The sequence below is a fragment of the Passer domesticus genome, chromosome 9, assembly GCF_036417665.1.
Source record: "Passer domesticus isolate bPasDom1 chromosome 9, bPasDom1.hap1, whole genome shotgun sequence".
NCBI classification, from domain to species: domain Eukaryota; kingdom Metazoa; phylum Chordata; class Aves; order Passeriformes; family Passeridae; genus Passer; species Passer domesticus.
Genome location: NC_087482.1, coordinates 41,680,972 through 41,695,541, shown reverse-complemented (window position 1 = coordinate 41,695,541; position 14,570 = coordinate 41,680,972). Strand labels below are relative to the sequence as shown.

The 14,570-nt window shown below is 39.7% G+C and overlaps 1 protein-coding gene across 6 annotated transcripts; it reads left to right on the top strand.

Moving 5' to 3' along the window:
• The first annotated feature begins 1,349 nt into the window (after nucleotides 1-1,349).
• UBA3 (ubiquitin like modifier activating enzyme 3) lies at nucleotides 1,350-14,079 on the top strand. 6 transcript variants are annotated; one of them, XM_064433001.1, is made up of 18 exons: nucleotides 1,356-1,458; nucleotides 1,576-1,617; nucleotides 4,285-4,405; nucleotides 5,331-5,411; nucleotides 6,951-7,033; nucleotides 7,575-7,655; nucleotides 8,253-8,296; nucleotides 8,590-8,654; nucleotides 9,458-9,613; nucleotides 9,732-9,834; nucleotides 10,296-10,409; nucleotides 11,215-11,268; nucleotides 11,685-11,721; nucleotides 11,801-11,882; nucleotides 12,391-12,491; nucleotides 12,635-12,698; nucleotides 12,796-12,850; nucleotides 13,304-14,079. In XM_064433001.1, exons 1-18 carry the CDS (start codon nucleotides 1,439-1,441, stop codon nucleotides 13,390-13,392), a joined length of 1,392 nt encoding a protein of 463 aa, XP_064289071.1. In that variant the 5' UTR covers nucleotides 1,356-1,438; the 3' UTR covers nucleotides 13,393-14,079. The 6 variants fall into 6 exon arrangements, with proteins under 6 accessions (XP_064289073.1, XP_064289071.1, XP_064289075.1 ...); XM_064433005.1 differs by having other exon boundaries at nucleotides 1,392-1,448; XM_064433004.1 differs by having other exon boundaries at nucleotides 1,399-1,469.
• Nucleotides 14,080-14,570: the final 491 nt, after the last annotated feature.

Genomic DNA, 14,570 nt, shown 5'->3' with positions numbered 1-14,570 from the left:
AAGTAACTGATGCCGTCTGATCATTTCTACAATAGAATTTGTCTAATGAAAAAAAAAAAGAACTTTGGGTTTCAGGCATTGCGTAAGATTACATCACCTAAATAAATATGCATTAGGAGGGCGGAGAATATGTAGTAAGTAGGCGGGGTCATGTAAATTTTACTATATAATAGATAGAACTTTTTACCCCTTGGGGTGCTTGATTTGTGGAAACTTCCGTCCGTGCAGATTAAACAATGTCTCCTTTCTAAACCAGACTCTGTGTGTGGAGAGCTCCTAAAATGGGCAGCAGGGTGACCGTGCCTTTGGAGGGAAAGGCTGGTGCCAGCAGCTGTGGTTTTTGACCCCAGCAGCCCACGTTGTGTTTTCAGGCTTTCACACTTGAGCCACCATGGCTCGAGCATCACACAGCACCCAGGGTTTGCTTCCCATACCCTGCATCAAAATCCTTCTCCAAACGTAAGCAGGCTGGCACTTGCTTCTCACAGCTCCATCCCTGAAGGATTGACATCCCTGAAGTTTGGGAGCCCAAGGCTTGAGCACAGCCCAAGTCCAGTCCTGCTCATCAGCTTTGTGGCCTGCACTCCTGGTTTATGGTGGTCCCTGTCCAGGGAATGCTGATAACACAAAAGCCATTGTGGCAGGCAGTGACCAGCCCAGAGATCACATTTGGGTTCCAGCCTTCCTGAAGGCTTTCAGGGACCGTGATCTCCACACTTTGTCCCTGAGGATGCCCTCCCAGGAAGTTCCGAGTCCGGAGGAGGCCGGAGCAGCTCTGCTATGAGGAAAGGCTGAGGGAATTGGGATGGTTCAGCCTGGGGAAGAGGAGGCTCTGGGGTGACCTAATTGTGGCCTTCCAGTTCCTGAAGGGAGCCTGCAAGAAAGATGGAGAGAGACTATTTACATTGGCCTGGAGTGACAGGACAAGGGGGAATGGTTTCAAACTGATGGTTTAGATTAAATGTTAGGAATAAATGCTTCCCTGTGAGGATGGTGGGGCCCTGGCATGGGTTGTCCAGACAAACTGCCCAGAAGGTTGTCCCATCCCTGGAAGTGTTCAAGGCCGGGCTGGACGGCGCTTAGAGCCACCTGGGGTAGCGGAAGGTGTCCCTGCCATGGCAGGGGTGAAACTGGACGGGCTTTGAAGCCAGACCCTTGGCCTCTGTGAGCATCGGAGAGGCGGGCGCAGGGAGATCCCTGGGCTGCGGGCAGGCAGGGCGGGAGGGAGCCTGTGTGCCAGGGATCGGGGCTGTGCGTGCCGGTTATCGCCACTGTCGGCACTATCGGCAGTGTGGGCACTATCGGCAGTGTCGGCAGTGTGGGCACTATCGCCACTGTCGGCACTGTCGCCGCTATCGGCGCCGCCCGGGCCGCCCTCAGCGCGCCGGGCCCGGGCCCGCCCCGCGCTCGCGGGGCACTGTGGGAAGCAGAGGGAACTATGGCGGATGGTGAGGAACCGTAAGTGCCCTGTATGTGCGTGCTCGGCCGGCCCTGCCCCGGGCCCGGGGTCCCCTCTCCCTCCTCCCCGGTCTCTGTAGCGCGATACTGACCCTTCTTTTATTCTCTCTCTTTTAGGGAGAAGAAAAGAAGGAGGCTAGAGGAGCTGCTGGCGGATGGGTTAGTGCGGGGCTGCGGGCGAGCGGGGCAGGGGCAGCGCTTGCTGGGGCGGGCGTAGGTGAGGGCGAGCCGCAGCCCCGCAGCAGCTGAGGGCCGGGAGGAGGCTGCGGGCCCGCGGGAGGCGCGGGCAGGGAGGAGGGAGCTGCTGTAGGTGGGGCAGGGCCCTCGGGCAGCGAGAGAGGAGCGAGGGGCTGCCCCGGAGCGGGGAGCGAGTTGCGGGCTCGCAGCTTGGCATGGGGTGCTGAAGAGCTTGGTGACCAGAGGGGGGAAAGCTGCCTTGCCGGTCAGGGACCTGGGAGGGCCTCTAGGCTAGAAGCAGGTGACTTTTAAAGTTTTTTTTTGGCTGAAAATTAAAAATTCAGACTGCAGAGCAGTTGTCTCTGCACATTAAAACTCTTAAAAAAAATTCTTGCCTTAAAGGCCGTGAAAACGAGTGTTGAGAAATCTTTAGCATCATCTGCTTCCATCCCTTAACTGTTCCATTCCATGTGTGGCACTGGCAGTGCATGTGTGTCGGGATGGGGCCACAGCATTCCCGGGGCATGTGGGACGGGAGGGTGCATGCCGAGTCCCCAAAAGCATGGAGCTTTGGAGATGTGAAGGGAAAAAGTCTGAGCTTGAAGCGATATAAGGACTGTGGTGCTCTGATATTTCAAACAAAATTTAAAATGAAAATAACTCAATGAAATAAATCAGAATGGTGTTGAACTCTTATACCTGGTCATGCTGTAACAGCACAAAAAATAAACTTGAGAAAACTGTGAAATAAAGCATAAAATCTCAGGTTGAGTTACGGATGTTTTTCAGATCTCCACAATGTCCAACCCTCTAAAAAATGAACTGTAGTCTAATTGCAAAAGTGAAACTAGATCTTATAAGTTTTATCAGTTAGGAAGGAAATACACATGTAAACAGAAATACACATGTAAACAGAAAAGGAGTGCTGCTGTTTAGTTGCTATTTATAGGGACACTATAAAATAATTTAAAAAAATTATTCTTAATGTCACCAAACACAGCTTCTACATTAATTTCCAGAAATGCTAAAAACTGTAATATCCATAGAAGCAGTTTTTGTGATGTCTCTTGACCCATTTTATTTGCTTAAGTCAGTGCTTAATGCACCTCCTGAAATCTGTTGTACAGCAGATGAGGGGTTGTGCAGAGGGGGTGTTTTGTTTATTTACACCATTTCCCATTATCTGAAATACGTGTATTTTCACATTATTGTGAAAACTGGAGGAGATGTGAAAGTGCATCTGAGGTTGAAAGACCCTTATGAATTCAAGTAATTTTTGTAGGTCTTATTTAACTGCTCGTGTAGTGAGTAACTTCCCTAACAGTTAATGAGGAGAGTTCAGTCTGCAATCAAATTATCCTAGAATCCTAGGATGGTTTGGGTTGGAAGGGACCTTAAAGATCATCCTGTTCCAACCCGCTGCCATGGGCAGGGACATCACAGGTGAATTACAATTTATTTATTTCTGCAGTTTAGAGAAGGTTTTTCCCTGTCACTAAAAATCTTTTGCAAAATCCATTGCCTGTAAGTTCAGTTACTATTGGCAGACTGTGTTGTCCAAGTTCTGAATTCTGTGAAGGTAAAGGAACTCACTCCAGATGTTTTCACCACACTTCCCTTTGATTTTGAGATGAGTTACGAGGAAGTTATAATAAATTCTAAACATTACCCAAGAGTTATTAGACAAGTGCTTTTCATAGTGCTTCATAGGAGAAAGCAGGTAACACTTTATCAGTGGTGACACATCCTTTGCTACTCAGGATTGGCTCTTTTATAATGAACTTAGTTTTATATTAATGTCATAATCATATTTATTGAGTAGAACTCTGTTTAATAAGGAAGTAGGTGTTGATCTTATAGTAGAACATTGCTTGAGAGCTGATTTTGAACTATTCCAGTAAGTCTCTTAAAATTTAAATTATACTTATGTACTATTAAAAGTGACCTGCAAAAGGAAAAAAGGGTATTGGAGTATTTGATGTATAATTCTGCCTTGAAAATTTAAAGGAATATAACTGCAAACATTCCTTTTTTTTTTTTTCAAGTGGGACTGTTACTGCAGACAGGCTTAAGGATGCCTGAAAAATGGGGCAGTTCTAATTCCGTGCTACCACTTGAGGGTGAACATTCAAGATTCATGTTTTTTAAAAATATTTGTCTAAATAAACTGCCCTGAAGATTCAGAGGATGATGTTGGGGCACATTACTGTAATTTATTCAGGGCCTCAGAATTGCAGTTACAGACTGATAAGTCTGTCAAAAAAAGATACAAGACTTGACTGATGAAAAAATGATCACCCTCAAAATGGAAAGAAACAAGCTCTTTTCAGTGTCTTCTTCAAATTTGAGGAAAATAAAAGTAGTAAGACTGGCCCTTTTTAAACTGCAGGTCAACTTTTACTAGTAACAGTTAACTCAGTGGGTTTATTGAAATGCCTGGGTTGTTCTTCCCCTCTGTGCATATTTATATTATTGCTTTCTAGTTCCACAAATAAAACCCACTCATGCAAATGCTCATGTGCATAACATAAAGAATATGCAGATGCATTTGTAGGAATGATCAATAATTTAGGTGTTCTTTGCATGGAGAGTTGGAGGTGTGGCTTTTCCTGGCTGATGTTGCAGCTGAATTTACTGTGTTCTGTGCAGAATGGCTGTTGATGGTGGGTGTGGGGACTCTGCAGACTGGGAAGGTCGCTGGAACCATGTAAAGAAGTTCCTCGAGCGATCAGGACCATTCACACATCCCGATTTCGAGCCAGGCACTCAAGTGAGAAAGACTTAATTTCAATCAAATATCTGTAGAGTGTGTTGCAAGTTCATGTAAACAGGTTCATTAATTGACCACCAGCAATGTGTGAGTACTGAAGCTGCATGAAAAGCTTGTGTTTTAATCAATTGAACATTATGGTCCTAGGAGAACATGTTGTGTTTTTTTATAAGTTTGTATTTTTAAGTTGTACACTGTCAACTTCAAGCTTGCTGTCATTATATATAAATATATAGCAATTATGCTGGTTTTGAGTTTCATGTGGAAAAATAGTAGCATTTAAATCTCCATTTTTAAGTAATTTGATACAATGTGGAATTTATTGTACTTAAAGAAAAAAATAGTGTTAATATGAATACTTTGAGAATTGGATAAGGTGTATAGTAGGGTAGGCTGTTTTAAATATTTCTTCTGTTGTACATTTTGTTTCAAAGCTTTTGGTTTAAAATATTTTCCTGTTGCCTTTTTAATGTACTATTCCATTATTTACTAGTTGGAGATGGGTGAAGTAGAACAGTTCACAGAAAGCAGTTATATACCTAACATTTTCAATTCTTTCTGTCCAGCAATGTTGTCCATCTGTTTAGATTTATTTTGTATAATATATATGTGAAATATCTGAAGAAGGAAAGCATTATCACCTTAAACCAAATAATAATAAGAGTGGACCTGGCTTTTTTCATGGCCAAAAGTAGTATAAAAGTAATATACTGATATCAGCAAAGGTCTTGATTGTCTCTAAATGGGAATACAGGAACTGCATGAACTTAACAACTGATTAAAGTCCAATATGTAATTACTCCTGCAAATGGAAAGCTGCTTTATCTGTAACTCACTAGGCACTGAAAAGTTATGGTAACCTGTTTGTAAGGGTTGTGAAACAAAGCACAAATTGTATTAATTTTTTGGTTTATGTTTTCTGCAGGCCCTTGATTTTTTGTTAAGCACATGTAAAGTGCTAGTTATTGGAGCAGGAGGATTAGGATGTGAACTCCTGAAAAACCTGGTAATTACTGTGTTTTAACCGTTTTCTTCTCAGAATCTCCTCTATTTATTTTTCTTTGTTTCTTTGACAAAACTGTCTTTTTTAATTAGCTAATTTTACACTTCAGGTTGTGCATAGCTACTAGAATTTTAAGTTTTAATCAACATGTGTAAAATACGTGTTGATACAGACAATAAATATGAAGAATGCACTGGAAAGGTGGTATTTTCATATGTTGCATGTTATTTATTCAGCTATCTCAAAGCTTGTCTTGAGGTACAACAGGTTGCTTTGTATGAAGAGCAGCCAAAAGTTTATGTGCAGCCTTATATCCAGTCTGATATTGGTGATTTTCCCTAATTGCCAGATCTAGGGAAGTGAAGTCAGCTAAGGACAAATCATGCTCATAATGCTACAAAGTGTTGTTTGAAATGCAGGAGTTTAATTACCCTGGTTTTGTGGTTTTTATCCTCACAAGCACTCATATTTATCTCAGTGTATCAGTGTTATGATCCCATTTGAGTTTGGTAGTTTGGACCATTACTGTATTTCCCCATGTTTCTATTTAAGATCAAGGATTTCTGTGCATCTCTTATTATGCATGGGATATCTCTGTTTGTTCAGAAAATGTAAAGGGAAAAGTTTCAAGGTCTCTACATTGAAAAAGATGAATTCTTAAAGGAAAATTGAAGTCATATTTTGTATGTGACTGAAATTTTTTAGAGTCACTTCAGAACATCACAGCTCATTTCTTTTCTCTAAACCCCATGTTTTACAGCATTTATTTCCCTTTAACTGCAGTTCACATTGTATGTGTGTGACTGATGTTACTACTTTACCAGATCATACCCACAATACAGTTTTAAGGCAATTTTACTGTGAAATTATTAGCTAGATGTGGTGATGGCCTGCATGCAAAGGCAGGGCTTCTGTCAGAGGTTCAGTGTGTTCTTAGATAGGGAGGTGATTTTTGTGTTTGCCATCTCCTTCAGCACTGAATAGCATGAGGAATGCTGCCTTGTTTTGAACTCTGATATTTGGGTCAATATGCCAGACTCATTTATGCCATTTATGTGAAAATGGTTAACGTCCCAAACCTCAACAAGAATTTTAAAAAAGCCTTTTAAAGGAAATAAACTTTGTTTTTCCTATTCCTGCCAAGCATGGAAGTGCTTATGGTATTTGTTTAAATTCTGCTTTTTCCCCCCAATGGACTCTTGATTTACTCCAGCCATGAAGGAGTACTGCAGTTTCCCCTTACAGATCAGCCTACTGTTATCTTTCCTGTGCTGGCATTAAGTAGGCCAAAGCAATATTGCCTTCAGGAGAGCATTGTCTTTGACTGTTGGAATGTTATTAATTCCATCTGTCTGAATACCAGCATTAGCAGCCCAACAAACCCCTTTGAACAAAGAATGACCATGTACCTGTCTGCACAGGCAGTGAGGAGCAAATACATTTGTGCCTCCAAAGGTTGCTGGTTTGGCATGTGGAGTGAGTTCTGGAGCTTTGTGAGCATTTCATTTCCTGGTTAATGAAGCTGACCTTCTCTTTTCCCAGGCACTGTCTGGCTTCAGACAGATCCATGTTATTGACATGGATACTATAGATGTTTCTAACCTTAATCGACAGTTTTTGTTTCGGTGAGTGATATTTTACATTTTCACAGTTGAACTTCTGGGTTTTTTAAAATGTACCTAAATAAAGCATGTTAATATATTCATTATTTTGGTTGGACAAGAGGTCATTAAATATAGACCTTCATGTCACAATAGTACTCAGAATTAACTAAAAATTGCGTATGATTTCTTATTATTTTGGGCTCTGTGGCATGAAGAAAATCAACCTTGCCATTCCAGTACAGCTAATGACTATTGGAAAAGGTGACACCAAGGAATAAATGCACACAGATTGAGATCTCAGATTTTCTTGTACTTTTTTCATCCAAGAACAGTGAACAATCATTGGAATTTTTTGGTGCTGATAACCGTAGTTAGTTCTATGACTCTCACATCTCATGCTTTAAAGGAGTCATGGAATGGTTTGGGTTGGATACCTTAATATTACCCAATTAAATAAAAATAAAGTAACAATTAGCCACTTAGTTCAGTAATGCAATGCATAGACATTGGAAAGACAAAACCTGCTAGAATAAAGCTTTTGGAATTGCTTGGGTTTTCCCAGAGCGAAGGATGTGGGGCGACCAAAAGCAGAAGTTGCAGCAGAATTCCTGAACAGTCGCATTCCCAACTGTGCTGTGGTACCGTATCCTTTCACAGAGGAGCCTGAAGGCTTCCATATCCTAGAAAACTGTGGGTGGTTAGAGTATCCAAAGTATTTTGCTGCCGTCCTGTTTGCCATACAATAAAGAACACATTCATTCAGCTGGTGAGTTGAGAATTCTTTCTCCGTGCTATTAACATACAGGGAATCTGCATGGCAAAGGCTCAGAAATTATTTGGTATTTTTCCACTGAGTCTTTTTATTCAGGTGCAGTATTGTAATTTTCACTGAGATACTGGAACTATTCACCAGAGAGTTTTGAGTAAGCACTGGTAGGAGGCATTGGTTTACAAACAGAGCAGCACTTACTGATAAAGGACTTTGTGAGAGCACGTATTTTGAGCTTCCTAAGTATTTCACCTGCTGAACTTTGCTGTTTAGGACTATTCCATTGTGCCCTTTGCTAGTTTTGTGAGATGTTACAGCTTCAGCTGTGGAAACTTAATCTCAGATCACATAGCTTTTTAGATGTTGTATAGAATTACAGTAATAAATTAGATAATATTTTGGCTTTAGGTTAGCAAATAGAAAACAATAAACTTAACTATAAATGTATTCCTTTACTGGGCTTGCATTCAGATATTTTAAAAAGATTCAAGACATGGATGAAAGCTTCTATCGACGTAAGTGGCTTTTGTTCTCCTGACAAACACCCCCTGGTGCTTTAGGGGACCCTTGCAGACGTTGCTGCTCACTGCTTTTCCTGGCAGTTTGCTTGCTCATTATTTTAGTATTCCACAGTGTACTGGAAGTAGAAGTAACATGTGGATAAAATTTAACTACACCTGTGATACAGGTAGTCTAGGGGAGATAGCTAAGCTGCTGTCGCTGTCCCTGTTATGGACAGAATACTCTGCTTGTCTTAGGAAGTCTGCTGCATTAGTGTAGATTTTGAATAATGTTTTTTTCTCCCTAGAGTTTCATATTATTGTTTGTGGGCTGGACTCTATAATTGCAAGAAGATGGATAAATGGCATGCTGGTAAAGTTTTCAATCTTCTTAGTGCCTGATTATTGCTTGAGTTTAGATGACTAAAATTAAACATACTTGTGTAGAATGTGTCATGAAGATGAATGAGGGCTGTTGAAACAGCTTTCTGTACACCTATTTCTGTTTTCTTTCTGTGAGCAGGATGAAATGCAGGCTCTCTTACTTGCTCTTTTATTGAGAAGTGTTAGCCAATATTCGTGCAGTGCCCTGCAGGGATAATTTCATAGTTAGGTTACATTGCTTGTGGCCTTCTGCAATCATCTTTTAAAAATAAAGAAAGCTCCAGACCTGATCTGGATGCTCCCATTGTGAATTTTTTCTTAATTACCCAAACAGTATTTATTATGCTGCAACTTGTAAATGCCATTATTTGGAACTGCATTGTTACAGATCTCAGTGACCAGAAATCTGGTAATTTTATAATTGTGAATTTGTTTGTAAAGCAACGATCTGGAGTGTCTATGTGTACTAAAATAAAGAAGACAAAAGCAAAACAACAAATCAAGAATCAAACCTTCAACCAACCAACTATTTGTTCTGATGAACTATAAGAACATATGTATAAAATAATAGCATTTATCAGGGGAGAAAGTAGAGGGTGAAGGTGGTTATAAAGTCTTGTGCACTGATGAATAAGTAGTGTTTTATTACCCTTAAAATAACCTGTATATTAAGCACTCAGTAGTTTGATGTACCTTTAAGAATAAAATTTTAGGTTTTTTTTTTTCTTCCTGCAACTTCTTTAAAAACCCAAACCAAACAAAAACCAACCACCCACCCCTTTTATTTGTTAGATGTCATTTTTGCATTATGAAGATGGTGTCCTGGACCCAAGTTCCATCATACCTCTGATAGATGGAGGGACAGAAGGTTTCAAAGGCAATGTCCGTGTGATTATTCCTGGTATGACAGCCTGTGTCGAATGCACGCTTGCACTTTACCCACCACAGGTAATTCCCCCAGTGAAATTGCCATTTTATCATATTCCTCTGCTTTGCTGGTTTCTTTTCTTAGTACTACACCCAATGTATCATGGTTTCTTCTGGTTTTCCTCCCCTGCCCAACCAGGTCAATTTTCCCATGTGCACCATTGCATCCATGCCCAGACTGCCAGAGCATTGCATTGAGTATGTCAGGATATTGCAGTGGCCAAAGGAACAGCCTTTTGGAGGTAATTAATGTATTGTAATGGTGCTAAATGAACATTTCTCCTTTTAATTAACTTGAGTGGGGCGTATACTTTTAATAAAACAATCCTGCCTCTTAACCTTGTGTGGTTCATTTTCATATTGAATCCAAGTCTCCTCTGAGCTGGAGATAGATTTTCTCTTCTTGAACTCACTCTCCAGTTCCATATTTGCTCATGTTTCTCACACTGCACTGTCTTTCCTGAATTAAAATGTAACCTGTAACAGCTCTATAAATTGTGCAGTGGTGATAGTTTGTGTATAGGATGTGTTTAAACTAAAGATGTTTGTAAAAATAATATTTTGGTTCTTTAAAATGTCAAGTTTCAATAGCTTCATGGGGTATTCATTAAAAATTAAACCAGGGATTTTTTAGTCAAAAAAGAATGCTGTGTTTCAGAAGAACTTTTATAATTGCAATTTATCTGTAAATTCTTCACTGTAGAAGGTATTGCATTGGATGGAGATGACCCTGAACATATACAGTGGATTTACCAGAAGTCTTTAGAAAGAGCATCACAATTTAATATTAAAGGTGTTACCTACAGACTCACCCAAGGTAAGGGATGGCATTTCACCAAGTGGTGGCACTTGCACCTAGGCTGGATTGGCATTTTTGTATTTGTTATGACTAAGCTGGCAGCTGTGCTGGGATAGTTCTCCTCACCCTTGAAACAGAAAGAAGCAGCTTGTTTCCTGTGCCAGCACAAATATTTTTATGACAAATCAGATGTTCAGGCATTCATGATGAATCAGAGGAACTTATCTGGGATAAAACTGAACATTCTTTTTCCTATTTTATTTTTAACTTGGAGCAGCTCCACAGTTTACATTACATGGTGACCACTCTTGCTGGGTCAAAGAGTAGAAATAAAAGGACTTGATTGTCTTTTTTAGCAACATTTTGTGCCAGTTCAGGCTGGTTAACTCTATAGCATCTGTTCCTCTCTGCTGTCCCTGCCTCTGTTCACATGCAAGTGCAGTATGCTGGCACTCATTTAATCAGCATTTCAAACACTAACCAAATAGAAAACTCAACTATCTTTCCTTTGTTCATTTCCCCAGTTTAACAGGAAAAGAGCAGAGTTTTAATTTCCCCCTACTAAATACAGAATTCTTGCTTTCAGAGTTTGTTCAGTAGTTCACTTTGTTTGATACCTGCTTTTTTTCAATGTGCTTTATCCATTCCTAAAATAAAAAAGTGCCCAAGTACTGCAGCAGCATGACATTATACCTCTTTGTTATAGAAATTGCTGGACACTTGAAAGTACCTTTGGACCCACCCTTTGAAATTATTCTGTCTAAAAGTAGCCTCTCATTAGAGTTTCTTAGGAAACCCAGAGCTGTATGTTTTGTTTTTACAGGGGTGGTTAAACGAATTATTCCAGCAGTAGCGTCTACAAATGCAGTTATTGCAGGTATGCTGTAAGAACTCATTTCACTTCTACTTCATTGACTTGAGAGTTTTGTGGGACAACAATTTAGAATTGAGACCCTGGAGAGGATAATACTAAATTTTAAATGTGTCTGGTCTGATCTTACAGTCTTATTTCTGTTTTCCATAGAGATACTGTATGTGACTGGATAAATGTTATGACTCTGGGAGAGAGCAAAAGCATTTAAGACTGGGGAGAAAAATTGAAAAACACAGTACATAGTCTCAGATTAGTGCCAAATCTGTGGTGTTGATGCACAGAATTACCAGCTGCCTTCAGATGTTACTTTTCTCTTTATAGATGGTTATACTTGATTATTTTTGTCAATTTTTGTACAACTGTGTGATGTCTCCATGTCTGGTAGAGCCAGGTGAAGAAATTCTTTTTTCTCATTCCAGCTGTTTGCGCCACGGAAGTTTTTAAGATAGCCACAAGGTATTTACTTTCTTATTAATTACAGACATGATTTCCAGCAGAATGCCATGTATCAACACTGACACGTTTGTCATTACAGTGCATATGTTCCTCTTAACAACTACTTGGTGTTCAATGATGTGGATGGATTGTATACATACAGTTTTGAAGCTGAAAGAAAGGTTAGTGCCATTAAAGGCTTGAAGGGTTGTTTCCTTGATTTGTATTTATGCACTTTGTGTGTATTCCTGAACCTCAGTATTGAATCAGTTGGCCCCTGGCACTGAATGATAATATTTCTGAAGTTTTAAAAGTGGAAACTACAGTGTTACTGGTCTGCTATTTCTTCAAAGTGAAGCTAAAAAAATAAGATCCTCAAACCTAAGGTGACTCATGGGCAGATCTTCTCAAAAAGAGGTTATGGCAAAATTGATCTGAAAGTTTGTAGTATTGGATTTTATGTCAGATGAAACGTGGCATTCATAAATACTTAAGTGCTGTTGGGAGCCAATCAGTGACAGACTTCAGAAGGAAATGGGTTTTGTCATTAATATTTCCAACTATTAATATATCTAGAGCTAAACTTTCAAAAAAAAAAAAAACACAACACAAGCACTTTTGAGACCTTACTAGCTGCATTTCTAAAACCCTCTTTAACATAATGTGTATTCTTGTGCTGTTTTGTGGTAGGAGAACTGTCCAGCCTGCAGCCAGCTTCCCCAAAACATAGAGATTTCCCCATCAGCTAAATTGCAGGAGATCCTGGATTACTTAACAAATAATGCTTCATTGTAAGTTGCAGCCATTCTGAGTCATTTGATAATTTGTTGGTTTGTTGCTTATAACAGGTAATTTTAAAATGTATTTTTAACCCGATTGCCTGTTTTGGTTTTGTTTTGTTTTGTTTGTTTGTTTTTGAATGTTTTATATATAGGCAGATGAAATCTCCTGCAATCACAGCAACTATGTATGGGGGAAATAAAACACTTTATTTACAGGTAATCTGAACATACATCATTGTCTTTGTTATTCTGAATTTACTTAAATTTATTGAATTAGAAAAAAAAAATTGGCCTTTTTTTTTTTAATTTGCAGACAGTTGCTTCAATTGAAGAGCGAACAAGGCCAAATCTTTCCAAGACACTAAAAGGTATCATGGAGCTATCAGGTGTTGATTTTCAAGTTACAGAAAGTCAGTTTCACCCCTCTGTGTGGATATTTAGCTTCATCTTGCATTATGCAGTAGAATTTGCTTCATTGTCTTTTGACATTCAATACGCATTCAATTTTATTTTCACATTTCTCAGGTATATTAATTGTTTAAAGGTGAAGTGCAGGGAGATGCACAGAAAATTGCAACAAAGCAACCAAATAACTGCTGTTAGCTACACTTTCCAGTAGAGTTTTATATGTATATTTCTCAGCAAGGTCTGTTTCCTGGTTAAATTAGATTAATATTAACTTAGCCAGGGAGCTGTTTGCAGCTTTTTTTTAATCACGTTTACGGTTTGTGGGGATAGCATTTCTAATTTTTTTGGGGCTTCTTGAAAAGGCAAAGCACATGGATTTAATTAAATTAATTAAGTTTTTCTTTCTGTTTCAGAACTGGGGCTTGTGGATGGCCAGGAACTTGCAGTTGCTGATGTTACTACACCACAGACTATGTTGTTCAAACTTCACTTTACCACTTAATTTATTCATAAGTAAAGTGCAAATACTGCAAGAGAAATCTGTGCCCACCTTCTAAAGCAAATATACTCTGTGGGTGTTAAGGCAGCCTGAAGTGTTCCTGTTAGTGCCAGCATGGTTGAAGGTTAGGAAATCTAAATGAATCACCATATTTCAGAATTGTACGTAGAAGCCAATATTTGGTGGATTATATTTGTATAAATGCTTATTCATGTACAGACCTCTGATGTATAGAAATACACTTTTCCTGGGTTTTGTTGTCAAAATGTTCATGCTAATGTACTTTCAAACACATGGAACTTGAAGGTGGCCAAAAGTCTTGTTTTCAACATGTGTGCACACATATATGCAAAGAAAAGATGTTTTTAAAAGGAACCACAGCAATCTGGTTGTAAGTTGTAGCACTCCTGAGACTTACTGAGTAACCTTAAACCAAAGGAGGCAGTAGATTAAAAGGAGGATTTTCCTCTTATTTGGTATTGATTTGATCAATTCTATGGAAGCTGTTAAATATGGAAGAGATGGCTTTGTTTCAAGAAACACAAAAGGAAAAAATTATCAACTGTACATGAAAATACAGATGTGTCTCCTCTCTGTCCCCAAGCAGCCGCCATGCACAGCATTGCAAAATTATGTTCAAATATCATTGGTGCTGTTACGGTATTTATTAATAAAAAAATCAGAAAGACACCTGAGTTTGTGGCTTTTCTGTGGACATTCATTTATAACTTCCATTCAAAAATCTGGGGCATCATTTGGCTGCTTTAGTCAGAGACTTAAGGAGTGCCAGTGAATTCTAGTCTGATGTTTTAGCTGTGTTTGAAGTTGACAATTTTTTAACCATGAACTGTGTAGTTTAAAAGGACGAGGCTTAATGGGTACAATTTAATGCAGGGAAATAAAGGGATTGGACAAGGAGTAGTGGTACACATGGAACGAGGGGAAATAGAAGAAGAGGACAAGGAGTAGTGGTACAAATGGAACGAGGGGAAATAGGGAATAGGACAAGGGGTAACAGGTACAAACTGGAAAAGGGTAAATTTAGGTAAGACACTCGGAACAAATTCTTTCCTGTGAGGGTGGCGAGGGGCGGGCCCAGGTTGCCCAGAGGAGCTGTGGCTGCCCCACCCCTGGAAGTGTTCCAGGCCGGGTCGGTTGGGGCTTGCAGCGGAAGGTCAGTG

Coding starts and splice junctions, on each gene's coding strand:
- UBA3 (XM_064433001.1), top strand. CDS start 1,439: ATGGCGGATGGTGAGGAACC. Junction 7,034..7,574: donor AATCGACAGTTTTTGTTTCG/GTGAGTGATATT, acceptor GGGTTTTCCCAG/AGCGAAGGATGTGGGGCGAC. Junction 12,851..13,303: donor TCTTTCCAAGACACTAAAAG/GTATCATGGAGC, acceptor TTTCTGTTTCAG/AACTGGGGCTTGTGGATGGC.